We start from the raw sequence: 19,715 nt of genomic DNA, 5'->3' as shown, positions 1-19,715 counted from the left end.
TTGGGTAATGTGCTGGAAAATTGCTAAGGTATTGTGTTTTTATTTCCGGGTGTGGGGTGGAGGACTTGTGTGGCAATGTTTTATGAAATATGACTTAGCTTTATAGTGGGATAATATTCACAGCCTCTTGTTGTTGCCTGTTGTATATATTATACACAGAACACTGCTGGGTTGTTTCTCTCTGTGTACAGTAGGTGACTGAGTGCTTTGCTCCATTACCTCAGACTAAAGTCTCAATTTCAGCATTTACACACACATGAATGCACACATAGTCACATTCAACATGCACGCACACACACATCGCCAAAGAGAAAGCAGCTCAGGCCATTATCTTCAAATTCCAAAGCTCTCTTGCTCTCCATCTAAGATGGAGCCTGCAAGTCATGTCTGCACATGTCACTTTATAATTGGATCCTGATTGCATGTTTGCAGACGTGGATGTGGTGAGCAGAGGGCAGCAAAGGTAGAACAAAAGGGAAAATAAATAATAGAAGGTAAAATGTGATTTGTGTGAGAACAAATATGCTCACTTATATACAGGGTTAATGTCTGATCTGTGCTTTATCTCATGCTATATTTTGACTTTTTTCTCCATACATCTGACATGCCAGTCAGAGCAAGGTGTTGGGGTGTGACAGCGTCAACACAATGTGTGAAGGGTACAGTAGCGTCAAAAATGGCCAAATCACATGCAGAAAATGCATCATTTATATGGTGGTGTCCCAGGGAAAGGGAGACCTTTTTAATCCCACGGGAGAAAACGGTTTGTGGGTGTGTGTGTGTGTGTGTGTGTTCAAACCCTTGTTTGAACGAGATAATAAGGGCATTTCTCGGCCCCACCCCTCTCCAATTGTTTATATTGTGTTTAGTTTCCAAGATGGCCGCAGCATTTCCAATGGAAGCCATCAAACATTTTGTTTGATGGGGGGGAGGGGGGCAGAACACATCCATCAAAGCTGTGTTCAGACACAAGTCAGGTGTCAGACACAAGACACAAGTGTCTTGAATGCAGCCCAGTAAGGGCATATGTCGAACCCCGCCCGCTCACCTATTTTTTGAAAATATACAAAATAATATTGAAACTTGAACCCTATTGGTGAAATGTATAGTGTAATGGTTTTGGCATGTTATCACTAGCTCTGTCAGATAGCTGATAACACAAAACCATGCCTGAAGGCGTAGCAGCATCTTTGTAAATGTACCTCTAACACACAACATTATCCCCTCATTTTACGAGATGTGACGGCTCCTTCATCCCTGTCTGTCACGGAGACGCTTTCCCTTTGAAAGCACCTTAACCCATTTTGACCTGAGATCAGATTCTAAAAATGTCTTCCACATCCTGACAGTTTTCTGAAAAAGCTATGTTTGTTATGTCAGTCGTTCTTCGATTTTTCAAAAATAGCAGACCTACAAGCTCATAGCGCGCCACTCGGTGGCGCGCTATGAGCTTGTAGATCTGCTATTTTTCAATAGCTAAAGCACAACATAATGCGAACACCAAAAGGGGTTCCCGCCCAAAATGGGTTAAAACCAGAGACGGGCGTGACCGTCCGTCCATTCCGTGTCTCATGCCACTTGTTAATTACCCATTCAGTAATGTCTGCCCGCAGATACAGGCTTACATGACAAGGCGCATTGAGGGGCTTAATTTGAGCAGACAGGCAGATGTGCTGGTCTGTACCCAGTCAGTGCCCACAGCACTGTAGCCCTCCCCATTCTTATTAGCAGAATAATGCCAATTACCTCAGGCGAACTACAGACAGCAGCACTTCAGCTGCAAATAAATCCCATGTGAAGTACATTGATAGCCGTGCTCTTCAACGCTGCAGTATAGGAGAAAGATCCTGAGCTCAAATGGCCGTGTTCTGTCACACACCTTGGCAGATATAGGGAAAGTAGCTCTGACATCGTTTTGCTTTTTTTCCGGGGCACAATTCTGTCCCAGAGTTTAACTGATGCAATGTGCAGTGTCACTGCCGCGTTCGCCTGAAGTTGAAAATGTCAATACTGCAAAAGTTCCCCTCCATATTTCTCCAGTTGAAAACACAGTTTGTGGCGTCGTATACGTGGGGCAGTCTGTACGAATGACAGGTTGATTTATTGGAAGTGGTTCGAGCTGTCAGCAGTGCATCATGGGATGTGAACTCATGCTGCCTGTTGCGTCCGTACTGGTGATGCAGACATCATCACCGTACTGGTGATGCAGACATCATCACCGTACTGGTGATGCAGACATCATCGTACTGGTGATGCAGACATCATCACCGTACTGGTGATGCAGACATCATCACCGTACTGGTGATGCAGACATCATCACCGTACTGGTGATGCAGACATCATCACCGTACTGGTGATGCAGACATCATCACCGTACTGGTGATGCAGACATCATCACTGTACTGGTGATGCAGACATCATCACCGTACACTGGTGATGCAGACATCATCACCGTACTGGTGATGCTGACATCATCACCGTACTGGTGATGCAGACATCATCACCGTACTGGTGATGCAGACATCACCACCGTACTGATGATGCAGACATCATCACCGTACTGGTGATGCAGACATCATCACCGTACTGGTGATGCAGACATCGTCACCGTACTGGTGATGCAGACATCATCATCGTACTGGTGATGCAGACATCATCACCGCACTGGTGAGGCAGACATCACCGTACTGGTGATGCAGACATCATCATCGTGCTGGTGAGGCAGACATCGTCACCATACTGGTGATGCAGACATCACCATACTGGTGATGCAGACATCATCACCGTACTGGTGATGCAGACATCACCGTACTGGTGATGCAGACATCACTGTACTGGTGATGCAGACATCATCACCGTACTGGTGATGCAGACATCATCACCGTACTGGTGATGCAGACATCGTCACCATACTGGTGATGCAGACATCATCACCGTACTGGTGATGCAGACATCATCACCGTACTGGTGATGCAGACATCACCGTACTGGTGATGCAGACATCACTGTACTGGTGATGCAGACATCATCACCGTACTGGTGATGCAGACATCATCACCGTACTGGTGATGCAGACATCATCACCGTACTGGTGATGCAGACATCCATCGTACTGGTGATGCAGACATCCATCGTACTGGTGATGCAGACATCATCACCGTACTGCTGGTCTGTTTCTGAATGTCAATAAGTGCATTATAAATTACGTGTCTGTGTAATCTTCATTGGGTGTCTTCATTTTGTCTGTCCAGGAGAGGACCCCGAGGCGAGACGAATGCGGACGGTGAAAAACATCGCAGACCTTCGGCAGAACCTGGAGGAGACCATGTCCAGTCTGCGAGGAACACAGATAACTCACAGGTAGAGGCTCATTGAGGAACACAGATCACTCACAGGTAGAGGCTCATAGAGAGGAACACAGGTAGAGGAACACAGATCACTCACAGGTAGAGGCTCATTGCTGGGACGGTCCAGGCAGATACTGTATAGCTGCTTGAATTTCAGCCTTGAAATATGAGCGATATCAGGGACGTGCACACATAGACATCAAAGGGGGCTTCAGCCCCTGCCCTTTTACCCGTCTGTAAAACAACTGCCCTTTCCAGACCACGAATGCAGCATTTACTAAAGGTGAAAGAAATGCAAATGCCACTCCTTTCCTTCCATGCCATACTGGAAGGCAGCATTCAGGAGAATTGCTTTTTTTCCTGAAGTCTCCTGAACTTGAACACAGTATTTTTACGTTGAACAAATTTGTTTAGAAATCCATGTCGTTACACCTGCATCTCCACTAGCTAAAGAGTGCTGGGTTGCGCCCCGAACAGAGCTGATCTACAGCTTGTAGATCTACAATGTTCGCTATTTTTGTCCAAAAGTGCCCTCTTACGGGATTTCAGCCCCTGCCCGTCTAACACTCTCTGCACGTCTCTGAGCGATATGATCCCATACTGTACAAAATACTACCTATAAAACATACTGTAGGTATAGTAATTACACATTATTTCTTCAAAAAATCCCAAAAGGTAGCACATCCAAAAATTAAACAAACGGCGGACAAAGTACTCACATTTCCATTTCTTTATTGGCACACACCAAAAAGGAACGCTTACGCGTTTCGGCTATGCAGCCTTGATCAGAGCATTCTCTGATTCTCTGACACATTATTTCTTGTTAATTTTGAAACAAGAGCTATCACCGCTTGCCTCTCGTGTCTCCTGTGATCACGTTATATTAGACATAAAAGTGGGACAGTTGTACTTTATAATAGTGATTTAATAGTGAAATAAAAACAACAAAAACTAACATAGATCGGTATCAGTATCGGCTAAATTGTTATTTATAACGATTGCATCCCTTTGTTGCTTTGTTGTTTGACTGCGTCCCTAGTTGTAACTGTAGACTAGAGGGCTTAAGTGCTTCAAAATGCTCTGCATTTCAATACATAGTACTTTTAACGTTTTAATGGTTGCATCAGTTTGTTCCAAAGGGGAAGGCAGGTCTCCGTTTAAACTTCCTTCCATTTCCATAAAATATGCCATTCTATGCTCTGTATATTTCCAGTATTTAATAATCTGCTTTCTGTATTCAGGAGGATTTGTAGACATCACCTTAACCCATTCTGGACGGGAATCCCTTTTGGTGTTTTGAGCATTATGTTACGCTTTAGCTATTGAAAAATAGCAGATCTACAAGCTCATAGCGCGGCACCGAGTGCCGCGCTACGAGCTTGTAGGTCTGCTATTTTTGAAAAATCGTGAAAATGCGGCACAAATCTTTGAATATATATTCTTTCAGAGCGAACATATTTAACTCAAATCTTTGCTTCTGAGGGGTTCCTGGAAAAACATATTTTCAGATGGTGTCCAATTACATATCATTTTTGGGGACCTTGTCATGAAATATTGAGCACCACTGACATAGAAACATAGGTATTTCAGAAAACTGTCAGGATTTAGAAGACATTTTTTAAATTACGGCGTCAGGCCTGAATGGGTTAAAACACTGTCATAATAACTGTGAGCCATTGCTAACATTACAGTGTCTGTGGCTCGGTGCTGCAGTCAGAATGATAACCATTGGTCTCTGTCAAAGCTCTGGGCAGTGTTTCTCAGCTCATCTTCCATTTCAACCCTCCAGTCTATTATTTTGCGTGTTTTGCCCCATTTGCAAGGGGTGGTTGGTGGCTGGGCTGTTGACAGCCATGACAGATGGTGGCCTCTGTGCGCGCGTGCGCGCGTGCGTGCGCGCGTGCGTGCGTGCGTGCGTGCGTGCGTGCGTGCGTGCGTGCGTGCGTATAAGTGGCTGTGTGTATTCTTTCCCCCTCAGAGGAATCTCACCCAAACACAATCAATAACATGCCCATTGTCTTTCCGCCACACTGAATCCAATGGGACCCACAGGGGTTATTAGTCTGTGAACACCAGACTCATTCACATACATTATAGTTCTCAAACATTTTCACGTCAAGGACCACCCAAATTCATAATGTATTTGGCCACGGACCCCCATTCGAAAAGGTTTAGCGTTAGGGACCCCGATAAGAGAAGATTTGTGTTAATTAAAAATGTAAATATGAAAACATTTTCAAGAATTTTCTTTTCACATAATGCAGACAGACACCGCCATGAGCTCTTGCACGTTTTATATTCTGCACGTCTGTGTGTAAGTATAGCCTGGAGTAATGCATACCAATTCCACCCATAACAAAAGCAGAGCCAAACCATCCCGATCTCTTTCATGGATAAGAAATTGCCATAAGTCGGTGAAGGTTCGTCCACCTTGGTAGTAATTAATTACCTTTACGCTTGGGCAGACATGATTGTCATAGTATCCACTCTGATTTATAAATCAGACTGGTTTTACATTGTGTCTCGCACTGGAAATAGCCGATCTACAAGCTCAGAATGTGTCACACAGCGCCACGTGTTGTGAGCTTGTAGATCGACTATTTTCGGTTCACATTCTCTCTGTCCAAAACCCATCACCCATTCTCTCAGAGATTACACAGCAAAATCCTCAGGTAACTCAGAGAGTGTACAAATGTAGGCCTAACCAAATGGACCCCATTTGTATACTACAGTAACAGTTAACACTGAAGATTTTACTGTGTACCTGCTATAGAGCGTCGCAGTCCCGCCCCTTTCATGACGACGCCAGGCCCAGGAAATAATTCCCAATGCATTTTTCCTATAGACATTTCAAAACGTATTTATTTAAAGACCTTATAAGCGTCGTACGAAGCCAACTCGAGTTGTTACAAATCATGATAACAAACACAATATTTTGGACCAAACAAATAATTACAAAGAAGAAAAACAACAAAAAAGTGCCGTTTTCTTCTTCTTTCTAATTATTTGTTCCGACCGAAAAATTGTGTTTGTCATGATTTGTCACGACAAGAGTTGGCTTTCTTCGAGGCTTAAAAGGTCTTTAAATAAATACTTTTTGAAATGTCTATGAGGAAAATGAACGGAGAATAATTTCCTGGGCCCTGGTAGGGGGCGGGACTGCGACGCTGGATAGAGGGTATGCGCGTGACATCATCATCATACTCGGAAGTTATGTGGGAACGCCTACTGGGTGGCAAAACACTACTTTCTGGCATTGACAGTCCATACATCCAAACAGAAAAGTCCTATTTGATTGCATTAAATGACTTTAAACAACATTAAATTCACTTTGTCACTCACTTTGCCACTCGATCTGCCATTCACTTTATGCATGCGCATACCCTCAATTCCAAGTCATGGTGGCAATCCCACATCGCTATGGACGGAAATACTCAACGAAGCCATAATTCCTTGATATTCTCGAAACTGTGAATATTGCACATTTCCTCAGAGAAATGTTGTCGGCAAGAGAGCGAAGAGAGTAATTTCATCTAAAACCTTTGAGGCTGTGAAAGAAACCACATGTGCCTCACGCATGTACACACACACGCGCACGGGGCGCGCGCACGCACACACACACACACACACACACACACACACACACACACACACACACACACACACACACACACACACACACACACACACACACACACACACACACACACACGATCATCAGGGTTTCAAAACGCCACAGAAGACGATCCTTTATTATTGCGGTGACTTTGATAGTGTGTCAGATGTCCATCTCGGCCGTTCCCAATAGAATCCTCCTCATCTCTCACACATCCAGACAGATAATCTGTATTGATCAAAGACCACATTTGATTTCCGTCTTTCCGTCTTTTTTTTTTCCCCCCAGACCACGAAAAATATTATTGATTGACATTTCAAGGGAAATTAACTTTCCCGAAGAAGAAAAACGTTATCCATCAAGGGCAAAGATAGGCCCAGGCAGGCAGGCGGGCGGGGCAAATAAAGATGGAAAAGTCTTCCCACTCTCTTGCTGTTATTGTCTGGCTCCTTGATTTACACTTCACTGTGTGCTGAAAATAGTTCCCTTCATCCATACTTTTTACAGTCTATGTTTTCAACGTTTCAGCCCACGCAACGCACGCCACGCACGCCACGCACGCCACGCACGCACGCACGCACGCACGCACGCACGCACGCACGCACGCACGCACGCACACACACTCTCACACACACACACACACACTCACACACTCACACACACACACAAAGATAATGTTCAAACAGACTGTCTGTCTGTGGGGTGTTGTGGTTTCCTGGCCTGAACTACACTTGTGTAAAATGACTGATCTGACAACAGCAGTAAAATAACTAAATAACTAATAGCGCTTTACAGACTTCATACATTTTGCATGGTGTTTGTTGCTGGTTATTCTCCTTTGTTGCTCAGCAATAAGCAGTTCCCCGGTGTCAACGCCCGCGCTGCACACAGCCTCCCTATCTTTGTAGAAGGATTAGTTCTAATGCAGTTCTGCTTTATTGCGTAGCACACAGAGACAGCACGGGCACGGAAGAGAAAGAGAGGTTGACAACCACAACAATTTGTCCATGGCTGGGATTTCAATAAGTAGTGTTATTTTCATTTTTGGCTTGTTGACATTCTAACAAATAGCAGACATTAGGAGGTGGATTAGCGAATGTGCCGTGCATGCCGTGCGCCCAAAGGGATGCTTGGGTTAATCGTCGTCAGAGGCGTGTGGCGGATAGTGGAGTTCAGAAAGTCTGGATGTTGTGGATTGTGGATATGTGTTCTGGCATCGCTGTATACCTCTCTCTAGGTTTAACTTTGAAGAATGTACAAAAGGAATATTACATTTTGTATGTATTTTGTTGCAATGTTGTTTGTCCCAGACCAAGGGGTGGCGGTGGCTCAGGGGTAGAGTGCCTGGATGGTAACCGTAAGGTTGCCAGTTCGAACCCGGGCTCCCCCAGAGTTAATGTCAAAGTGTCCTTGAGCAAGACACTGAACCCCTAATTGCTCCCGATGTGCTAGTTGGTGCCTTGCATGGTTTCCGCTGCCATCGGTGTATGAATGTGTGTGTGAATGGGTGAATGTAATGCACAATCTCTGTAAAGCGCCTTGGATAAAGGCGCTATATAAATGCACCATTTACCAAGGACCACAATGAAAATAAGTTTTATCCTTGACACTTCTTCTTAGATGAACATGATGTAACTTGTTTTTCTTGCTTGGCGTCTAATAAAATCAAATCAAATCAAATCGAACCAAAGGGACCCTTGCGGTTCCATTTTGTACATTCTCAGAGTAAACAAACCGATACATTAACAGTGAGAATCGTAACAGTAAACACGTCACACACACAGCCTATTTCTTTATTTTTTGAGGGGTCTATACTGTAATTCAGTTCCTGCTGACCTGTCCATGGTTTGTGTTGCTGGACATCCAGCGAACAGGGCCGGGGGATTTTGGGATCAGATGCTGAATTAAACATTCAGAACAAAATACTTCCGTTCAAATCTCCTCCTAGAATTTCATACCGTATTCATTTTATCCGGGGAGCCGGTTAATAAGGATTAACCTGTGATGTCATGTCGTACTTTTTATTTGTGTTTTTTCTATTCATTTGGTCATTAATTCACCGCCACCAGGGGGCGCCAAAAGTCCCAGACCGCCACCATATATATATATATATATATTTCTTTTTCCCATGTTAAAAACACGAAAAACACGTCCTTGGCGCTCCAGGACATCATGAAAAAGAAGTTAAATAAGTCCTTGGCAGCCATTGAGTTTTAAGGTCCACAGAATGAGGTCTGCTCTGCCGGAAACATCACGAAAAAAAGTTATGGCCATTTTTGTATACCACACCATAGACAATATAAGGCAACATTTTCCAAATTCCATCATGCTTTAAGTAGCATGTGACAATTGTGACAAACTAGGGGGTTTTCATGATTCTGAATCCATTCCAAGCATTAGTTTTGCACGAAAAACACTCCTTAGCCAAAATGTGCCCAAATGTGCTGACCTCATCAAATTTGAGCTGACCTCATCACATTTGTGATGACGGCTATGGCCGTTTTTAGGCCAAGGAGTGTTTTTCGTGCAAAACTAATGCTTGGAAATGGTTTCAGAATCATGAAAACCCCCTAGTTGGACATGTCACAATAATTGTCACATGCTACTTAAAGTAGTCTATGTCAGTTGTCTATGTCTATGGTGTGGTATACAAAAATGGCCATAACTTTTTTTCGCGATGGTCCTGTCCAATTTTGGGCCTGTGGCTCCCCGGCTATTTTCAATTCATTTCATAAATGCAATGCACTATTCCTTCCAGCAGATAGAGCCCAAGCTAGTAGGTATACCTCTGGCACTTTGGTTTTACAGCTGTGATAGCTGTGTCTGTGTGTACTGCATATGCACGCCTTCATGCGTGCTGACAAGCTAGCCAATGAAGTCTCTGTCTGCCTTCTCTCTCTCTCTCTCTCTCTCTCTCTCTCTCTCTCTCTCTCTCCCTATCTCTCTTTTATCACCTTATTTAACAGCCCCAACCCCCCCCTCCCCCCTGTCTGTGATGTTCTAGCATGAATTCTGTTGACAGACCTAGTTTGCTTTTATTTAGCTCCTCGAGTTCACACACAGAGAAAAACCAACACTTTAGGAAGGTCACACACGCACGCACGCACGCACGCACGCACGCACGCACGCACGCACGCACGCACGCACGCACGCACACACACACGCACGTGATGTGAGAGGCAGTGGCGTTTGACGTTGAAGGGAGTGGCATCCTGTTGATGGAGACAGCAGTGTTTCAGTGTGTCAACTCCATCAGTCCTCCTGCCTGGGAAACTTGCCCTTCGCACACAGCATGTTGACCGCGATCGCACTGCGGCCATCTTGCTCTGACATCACAACCCCCGAGAGTGACATAATATAGTACATTCAGTAAGAGCAAAGATGTCGAAGACTGCGAGCAGTGGTCAGACTAATATATATCGCTGCGAGCAGTGGTCAGACTAATATATATCGCTGCGAGCAGTGGTCAGACTAATATATATCGCTGTGAGCAGTGGTCAGACTAATATATATCACTGTGAGCAGTGGTCAGACTAATATATATCGCTGCGAGCAGTGGTCAGACTAATATATATCGCTGCGAGCAGTGGTCAGACTAATATATATCGCTGCGAGCAGTGGTCAGACTAATATATATCGCTGTGAGCAGTGGTCAGACTAATATATATCGCTGTGAGCAGTGGTCAGACTAATATATATCGCTGCGAGCAGTGGTCAGACTAATATATATCGCTGTGAGCAGTGGTCAGACTAATATATATCACTGCGAGCAGTGGTCAGACTAATATATATCGCTGCGAGCAGTGGTCAGACTAATATATATCGCTGCGAGCAGTGGTCAGACTAATATATATCACTGCGAGCAGTGGTCAGACTAATATATATCGCTGTGAGCAGTGGTCAGACTAATATATATCACTGCGAGCAGTGGTCAGACTAATATATATCGCTGCGAGCAGTGGTCAGACTAATATATATCGCTGTGAGCAGTGGTCAGACTAATATATATCGCTGTGAGCAGTGGTCAGACTAATATATATCACTGCGAGCAGTGGTCAGACTAATATATATCGCTGCGAGCAGTGGTCAGACTAATATATATCGCTGCGAGCAGTGGTCAGACTAATATATATCGCTGCGAGCAGTGGTCAGACTAATATATATCGCTGCGAGCAGTGGTCAGACTAATATATATCGCTGTGAGCAGTGGTCAGACTAATATATATCACTGCGAGCAGTGGTCAGACTAATATATATCGCTGCGAGCAGTGGTCAGACTAATATATATCGCTGCGAGCAGTGGTCAGACTAATATATATCGCTGTGAGCAGTGGTCAGACTAATATATATCACTGCGAGCAGTGGTCAGACTAATATATATCGCTGTGAGCAGTGGTCAGACTAATATATATCGCTGTGAGCAGTGGTCAGACTAATATATATCACTGCGAGCAGTGGTCAGACTAATATATATCGCTGTGAGCAGTGGTCAGACTAATATATATCGCTGTGAGCAGTGGTCAGACTAATATATATCGCTGTGAGCAGTGGTCAGACTAATATATATCGCTGCGAGCAGTGGTCAGACTAATATATATCGCTGCGAGCAGTGGTCAGACTAATATATATCGCTGTGAGCAGTGGTCAGACTAATATATATCACTGCGAGCAGTGGTCAGACTAATATATATCGCTGTGAGCAGTGGTCAGACTAATATATATCGCTGTGAGCAGTGGTCAGACTAATATATATCGCTGTGAGCAGTGGTCAGACTAATATATATCGCTGTGAGCAGTGGTCAGACTAATATATATCGCTGCGAGCAGTGGTCAGACTAATATATATCGCTGGGAGCAGTGGTCAGACTAATATATATCGCTGTGAGCAGTGGTCAGACTAATATATATCGCTGTGAGCAGTGGTCAGACTAATATATATCGCTGTGAGCAGTGGTCAGACTAATATATATCGCTGCGAGCAGTGGTCAGACTAATATATATCGCTGTGAGCAGTGGTCAGACTAATATATATCGCTGTGAGTAGTGGTCAGACTAATATATATCGCTGTGAGTAGTGGTCAGACTAATATATATCGCTGTGAGCAGTGGTCAGACTAATATATATCGCTGCGAGCAGTGGTCAGACTAATATATATCGCTGTGAGCAGTGGTCAGACTAATATATATCGCTGTGAGTAGTGGTCAGACTAATATCAATGCGAGCAGTGGTCAGACTAATATATATCGCTGCGAGCAGTGCGAGGGCAATTTATTTTTTGCGCTGGCAGATCAGTCTGGTTTCCAGGCTCATTATAACTAGGTGATTGTTATTTTCTACCATTTCTTCTAGGTGATTGTTATTGTTTATGACTGGTTCAAGGTGTCAGCAGTGAATCCCCCCCCCCCCCTCTCTCTCTCTCTCTCTGTCTCTCTCTCTCTCTCTCTTGCGGCGGTGGCGGCTCAGGGGTAGAGTTGCTGGATGGTAACCACAAGGTTGTAAAGCGCCTTGGATAAAGGTAACCATTTACCATTTTAATAAATGCACCATTTACCATTTCCTCTCTCTGTCTGTCTCTCTCCAGCACTCTAGAGACCACCTTCGACACCACGGTGACCACGGAGGTGAACGGCCGGCCCTCGCCACGCGACATGCCGGCCCTCGCCACGCGATCCTCCTCCTCCTCCATGGCGTGGCGCCTGGGCCAAACGCAGACCCCTCGTCTGCAGGCGGGTGACGCCCCCTCCATGCCCACTAGCAACTACGCCGTGGCGCCCAGGGCGGGCTCCACGACCGCCGGCACCACCACCGGGGGCAGCGCCTCGGGGGGGCGCTACGGCGGGCACCCGGACCCCTCCAGGTTCGTGTTCAGCGCCCCCCTGAGGCGGGCGGCGGCGGCGGGGGGCACGAGGGGGGCGGAGCAAGTGGAGAAGGGAGGAGGGCCAGAAGGAGGGCTGGAGATGGAGCTGACCGGGTACATGAGTGACGGAGACATCCTGGGCAAGAACGTACGGGCGGAGGAGATCACTAGCGGGTACGACATCAAGTAGCTTCACCAGGTTAAACATGTCAAATGCAGTGGGCGCTGAACTGCAATTTCACAAGCAGCCGTCATTCACACCCATGCTTTAGACATGTATTCATGCGAACCAAGGTGATCCGATTATTCTCTGTGAACGAACGACAAGCAAGACATTCTCTTGCTGTCATCCATGAAGTCTTCTATAGCCACAGTATAGCTCTGTAATGGCATAGAGAGAACGCTCCACAATACAGGCATGATGCAGTATCTCTTGAACACATCCAATCAATGCACACATTCCTTGAATGAGGGAAAAAAAGAGCCCGGTATCAAATATACTTCACCATGTGTGTAAAGCGTCTGACCTTCCTCTGTTCCGTAGTGATGAATGTTAGGCTGCCTCCAGCAACATGGGAGCGGTGTGAACATGCATTTCAGACGCACGCACACACAGTATAGCAGCCACATGCATGCTCACATACACACCCCTACGTTTACGTTCCGTCCCCCCCAAACCACTTTATGAGCCGTACAGGAGGCCAACGCGTGTCTTTGATGAAGTGCGTGTTGGAGTCAAGCTCTGGCAAGTAGGGAGGAGAAGGTGATTAAATGAATAACGAGACTAATTAGCTTAACACTAACGATCCTCATGTCCCATCAGTCATATGTGATTGCAACCTGGAAACCACACGTGCCGGCACACGTAGTGCACGCACACGTACTGTGCACGCACGCACGTACTGTACACGCACGCACTGTACACGCACGCATGTGCACGCACACACACACACACACACACACACGCACACACACGCATATTGCATATTGCATATTGCAACACACACACACATGCACAAGTGTATTTGTATCCAAAAGTATTTTATTTAAAAATACTTTGAACGTTGGTTCACTAAGCTATTGGCCAGCTGTACTTGTTTCAAGGTTAAATTTGACAAATCAGATTTTTCATGAACAAAATTATGAATGAACAGTCAATTAATCAAATGCAGCTTCTTTCTTTTTTCTAAATTCTAAATGCATGGGGCCATGCGCACCTCTTTCTTTAACCACTCGCCGGATGTTTGCCTCTCATTTTTCATGCCCAGAATATGGCTGCTAGGGTGCATGTGGTTAACACATTTTGGGCACCGAGTGCCGCACTACGAGCTTGTAGGTCTGCTATTTTTGAAAAATCGTGAAAATGTGGCGCAAATCTTTGAATATAATATTCTTTCAGAGCGAACGCTTTTAACTCAAATCTTTGCTTCTGGGAGGGGGGGGGGGGGGGTCCTTGTCATGAAAATATTTGATAACCACTGACATCGAAAACTGTCAGAATTTAGAAGGCATTTGTAGAATCGTTCCCAGGTCTAAACATATCCCCTCCAACAGGTATCTTACAGACGGCGGCCTTCATCTGTACGCGCGGAACGTGGGCCGATCCTCGGACCTGGGCCGATCCTCGGACCTGGGCCGAGCCTCGGACCTGGGCCGATCCTCGGACCTGGGCCGATCCTCGGACCTGGGCCGATCCTCGGACCTGGGCCGATCCTCGGACCTGGGCCGAGCCTCGGACCTGGGCCGATCCTCGGACCTGGGCCGAGCCTCGGACCTGGGCCGAGCCTCGGACCTGGGCCGAGCCTCGGACCTGACCCGAGCCTCGGACCTGACCCGAGCCTCGGACCTGACCCCTTCTCGAGAAGTGTCTCAGAAAGGAGGCAAAGACGTACAGGGCGACATCGACAGGTAAGGAGGGAATCTTTAAATCATTCTTTACAATCATGCACTTTTGGAGCAAGCCTTACATAACCTGTTTTGCCGACAGATTGTTGACAAATTCTCCCAAAATAAAGTCATTCCATCTGTTGTCGCATCAACACACTTTATTATTATATAAAGTGTTATTTTTGTCAACATCATTTCACAGCACTTTGTTACAAAACTTTGACGCTGAAGCATGAATCAGTCTTAACGCCTGCTAGGAGATGTCACCGTTGGTAAACAAATCACAGTTTGCAACTAAAGTTATGCAGTTGAGAGGGAATCTTCCCAATTACTTTTCTCACCGGGGGATGGGTGCGATGGGTACATGAGAGCACGCCACAGAATTCACTGCTCTACCACAACTCCGCGTGTCATCTTGTCACCTATTACAAGATGCGGGGGGAGCCGTTTAGTGAGCAATGCTGCAGATCACAGTTTCCCAGCAGTTGTTATACCGCAGAAATAATTGAAAGTCAGAAAAGGGGAAAGTATAATGAGAGAGTGGATGGAATCACCCTTGAGCAGAGGTGAGACACAAGGCTCTCCTCGTGCGGGGGACAACCAGGGCTAGATGTAGAACAAGCCACACTCTATTGATTTAAAGCTGTCAAGCTGTGGTTGTGATGTCAGGACTTCAAGAGTTGCTGGGAGGACATAGTTGACATGGCGGGATTCTTCCCTAGCATGGTGATGTTCAGCTCCGAAGAGCTTTTAATGAGCGCTGAAACTTTTGTCCAGTGGGATTCTTTGAGAAGTGTCCAGATTTCATTATGTCACTCAGAGTTAGTGTCGAAGTGTCCTTGAGCAAGACATTGAACCCCTAATTGCTCCCGATGTGTTGGTTGGTGCCTTGCATGGTTTCCTCTGCCATCGGTGTATGAATTGGTGAATGTAATGCACAATCTATGTAAAGCGCCTTGGATAAAGGCGCTATATAAATGCACCATTTACCATTTATTCACCATTTACTCAACGAGTGTTATGCTTTAGCTATTGAAAAATAGCAGATCTACAAGCTCATAGCGCGCCACCGAGTGGCGCGCTATGAGCTTGTAGGTCTGCTATTTTTGAAAAATCGAAGAACGACTGACATAGAAACATAGCTTTTTCAGAAAACTGTCAGGATGTAGAAGACATTTTTAGAATCTGATCTCAGGTCAGAATGGGTTAATGCCATTGAAACCCTCAGAGTTTGCAAAGAAATGCCATGTACGGCGAGTGAGGTTTTCCTTTCCACAGATTCTTTCTGGGTATATTCAGGGTATTGCTTTTGCGCAGGTTTTTGATTTATATCCCCAGTATATACTTATTTGCACGTGACCAGAATCACCCTTCTTCGTCAGTCAGCCATCCCGCCACTCAGCAGGGAATGAACTCATGTACAGTACTGTATGTGTCAGAGAACACAGCAGACCTGGCCTGGATTCAGAATATGTTATCGGCCTGGCCGCTCTGACCTGCCAGTCAAATCTGTCCGTTTTGACGCCGAGTCACACACGTGGACAGTTTTCCAAATCATAAGACGTCCTGTGCGCTCTCTTCCGTTCTTGATGTGTGTTGTTCTCTTTGAATATCAGTGACATCCATTCCATTCCTCAGCTATGAATCAGTAAATCGCAGCTTGGCCCAGACGTGGTGTGTTAGCAGTGTTTTCCACAGGGTTGATGAGAAAACTACCAACTTGTAAATAGCTCGTAGATATTAGGCTATTTTCACTATTCGTCATACAATGAAGTATATAGGACTTATGGTGCTTGCAGGTGAGCGATCGGGTTTCAGTTCTGGAAGGCTGAATCCTTTCTCTTTTCCCCGAGGAAGCCCAAGGGAATCGCACACACATGCCCTGCACGCATACAAGTGCAGGCATCTCTTACGCTGCCCTCTGCTCCTGTTTGACAGGAGTTTGATTGTCGGAAGCAGAGCTGTCACATCTCCCTGACATGTGGCAAAGCCCAGGGGGTAAACACATTTTGGGGAAAGCTTGAGCTTGGCTTTAGCCTTCAAATGCGCAGAATCTGTTCCCCCCGATTGGTTCCCAGCTCTTAACCACTTAAAGCTGCATTCAGTTTTTTTTCTTTCTCCCCCAATCCTAACAGCACAGGTGTTGTCAGCATACAGTTGGAGGCCATCGATATTGTCCTTTTCTTTTTGCTGAGGTTTGCGTGATCTGCGCAAAACCCCTTTTGGTATTTTAAACATTATGTTATAATTTAGCTATTGAAAAATAGCAGATCTACAAGCTCATAGCTCCTACGAGCTTGTAGGTCTGCTATTTTTTTTAAATCGTGAAAATATTTATTTCAGAAAACTGGGGGATTTAGAAGGATTTTTTAAAATGTTGAGGTCAGGCCTAAATGGGTCAAATGATAAGGGACAATATCGGTGGCACCCAACTGTACATGAGATTTATGTCATAGGTTTTTACTCCAATGCCGATTTCCAGCAGTTTGTACGGCAGACCCTCGTTCCAAATTGAATGAAATGCTTCTTTTGAAGTCGACAAAACAGGAGAACATGTTACTTTCGTTTTTGTTTATTTAGTTGTCAATTAGGGTGTTAACGGGTGAAAATATAGTCTGTTGTAGGCTATGAGAGTTTGATAAGAAGCCAATTTGTGATTTGCTCAGAACATTCTGTTCGATAATAGCTTGCATTATTTACAAGCGAGAGTTTTGAAAAAAATTTGCAAATATGCCCACCATAGGGATGCCAGGTTGAAAGAGTTTAATCGCAGAATCTTCTCTAAAGAACACTCTGTCTCAGAGAGGAATAACATGAAGATAAGTCCATGTTTTTTAACCTTGCTGACCTTGTCCCAGACTGATCCACCCCAGGACTGCTACAACAATGTCGTGAATTATCTCATGGTAGATAATTAGCTGTACCCTGCAGGGAATGGTGCTTGTGGAGCAGGGGATGGAGCAAGGGATGGTGCTTGTGGAGCAGGGGATGGAGCAAGGGATGGTGCTTGTGGAGCAGGGGATGGAGCAAGGGATGGTGCTTGTGGAGCAGGGGATGGAGCAAGGGATGGTGCTTGTGGAGCAGGGGATGGAGCAAGGGATGGTGCTTGCAGAGCAGGGGATGCATGTGTAGCCGTAGGCCTGTCTGATTTCTACAGCTGATGGTCAATGCATATTGCCCCTTATCCCTAAACTTTGCAATGTTTTGTATAATAGCTGAGCTACATCGACACGTTGTGAGCTTGTAGTTCGGCTATTTGAACTATTTTAAAAGGTTTTTCAAAATGGTAAAAAAAAAATGCAAATAGGTTTAGTGATAAGGAGTAAGGGCTGGCGCAAGATATAGCCCATTGTGCCTATAGTTTGTGGGGTGTTGATTTCAAGTCGACCACAGCAGGCAAAATTAAGTGCCTTCAAATGCTCTTCCTGACTTGTGATCGATAGATCAAATCATTGCAGTGTCCTTGGTGGTGTACAGTTGGGTGCCACCGATATTGTCCCTTATCATTTGACCCATTTAGGCCTGACCTCAAAATTTTAAAAAATCCTTCTAAATCCTCCAGTTTTCTGAAATAAATATTTTCACGATTTAAAAAAAATAGCAGACCTACAAGCTCGTAGCGCGCCACTCGGTGGCGCGCTATGAGCTTGTAGATCTGCTATTTTTCAATAGCTAAATTAAAACACCAAAAGGGGTTCCCGCCCAAAATTGGTTAACTGTCCTTTTGCGCAGATCACGCAAACCTCAGCAAAAAGAAAAGGACAATATCGATGGCCTCCAACTGTAGATCAAATCATTGCAGTGTCCTTGGTGGTGTAATTATCCTGCAATTCTAGAAAGAACCTTTTATTGTCTTCTAACATTTGTTTTACCAATTAGAGCACAATATTTGGCATGTGCACACACACACGGGGAGGACTTCTAAAGTTCTTACACACACACGGGGAGGACTTCTAAAGTTCTTACACACAGCCTCTAAAAATATACACGCAAACGTATCACTCATGGTTCCGTATCCACTATACCCAGACTGGCATGTGCAAGAGGCAGTCCCTAGGGGGGGCAGAGAGGCCTGTGTGCATAAAGAGTCCCCGTGGGGCTCATTACATTTCACGGTTATCTCCCACCATAACTACAGCACTCTCCTGGCGTCCAACCAAGGCAGCTTTATCCAAAAACCAACCATGGAACTCCCGGGAAAACTAAACTCTAAACTGCTCATCAGATGGAGACATCTGAGCCAGCATGTGAGAACAGACCATCTGGTGTCGGTGTTTATTTAGCGTAGTGTATCTTTGCCGTCGATCTACCATGAGATAGGCTGTGGGGAATGTATGTCAAGTTGAGTTTAATAAACTTTAATTATATAGATATTTTTAAATTACAGAACAGGTCGGTTAGACGCATTCAGCCCATTCCTAACTTGTGAGACTATTCCTAATTCCTAAAAGCTGCTTTGCTTTGTTAAGGAATTTGCTTCATCTTTGGTAGCTTTTATTATTCTAATAGATTAGATTTATTTTATTACAGTACCGTTGAATGGGGTCAGCTCATGGCTAGGGCTTTAAGCAACTAGTCGACTATTCAACTAGTCGACTATTCAACTAGCCGACTAGTAAATCCACTAGTTGACCTTTTGGTACTAGTTATATTATAGTCACCAGACTCAGTTTAATTGAGATATACAAACTCGCAGGCCCAGCATGTGGGTTGTGGGGGATTTGTCTGACATTAATTAGACATCAATATGTTTGCGCAAACCACAATTGATGTTACTAAATCGGATCAAGTACCGATTACAGCTTATATTGATATCACTTTACTGAAGGAATTAGGCTACTAATACTATTATGGAAATTTACATTGGTCTCTTCACTCTCTTGACAACACCTGCATCATCATAATTTTGGCATGCAGACAGTAGAATAATAATAAAAAATAAATAAAATAAAATGAGATCGCAGTTTATAAGATTGCAATCTGGGAACCCAAAATGGAACAAAAACA

At 44.9% G+C, this 19,715-nt stretch overlaps 1 protein-coding gene across 1 annotated transcript in view; it reads left to right on the top strand.

Moving 5' to 3' along the window:
- nav3 (neuron navigator 3) overlaps nucleotides 1–19,715 on the top strand; it is a 503,241-nt gene that overhangs the window by 412,825 nt on the left and 70,701 nt on the right. Inside the window, exons 12-14 of the mRNA XM_079494499.1 lie at nucleotides 3,252–3,360; nucleotides 12,546–12,995; nucleotides 14,376–14,729. Of these exons, the coding sequence (XP_079350625.1) occupies nucleotides 3,252–3,360; nucleotides 12,546–12,995; nucleotides 14,376–14,729 (913 nt within the window). The remainder of the gene's footprint in view (nucleotides 1–3,251; nucleotides 3,361–12,545; nucleotides 12,996–14,375; nucleotides 14,730–19,715) is intronic.

The sequence above is a fragment of the Electrona antarctica genome (genome assembly GCF_951216825.1).
Source record: "Electrona antarctica genome assembly, chromosome: 23".
NCBI classification, from domain to species: domain Eukaryota; kingdom Metazoa; phylum Chordata; class Actinopteri; order Myctophiformes; family Myctophidae; genus Electrona; species Electrona antarctica.
Note: the sequence above shows the minus strand (reverse complement) of the source record. Positions and strands in the feature narration are given on the sequence as shown.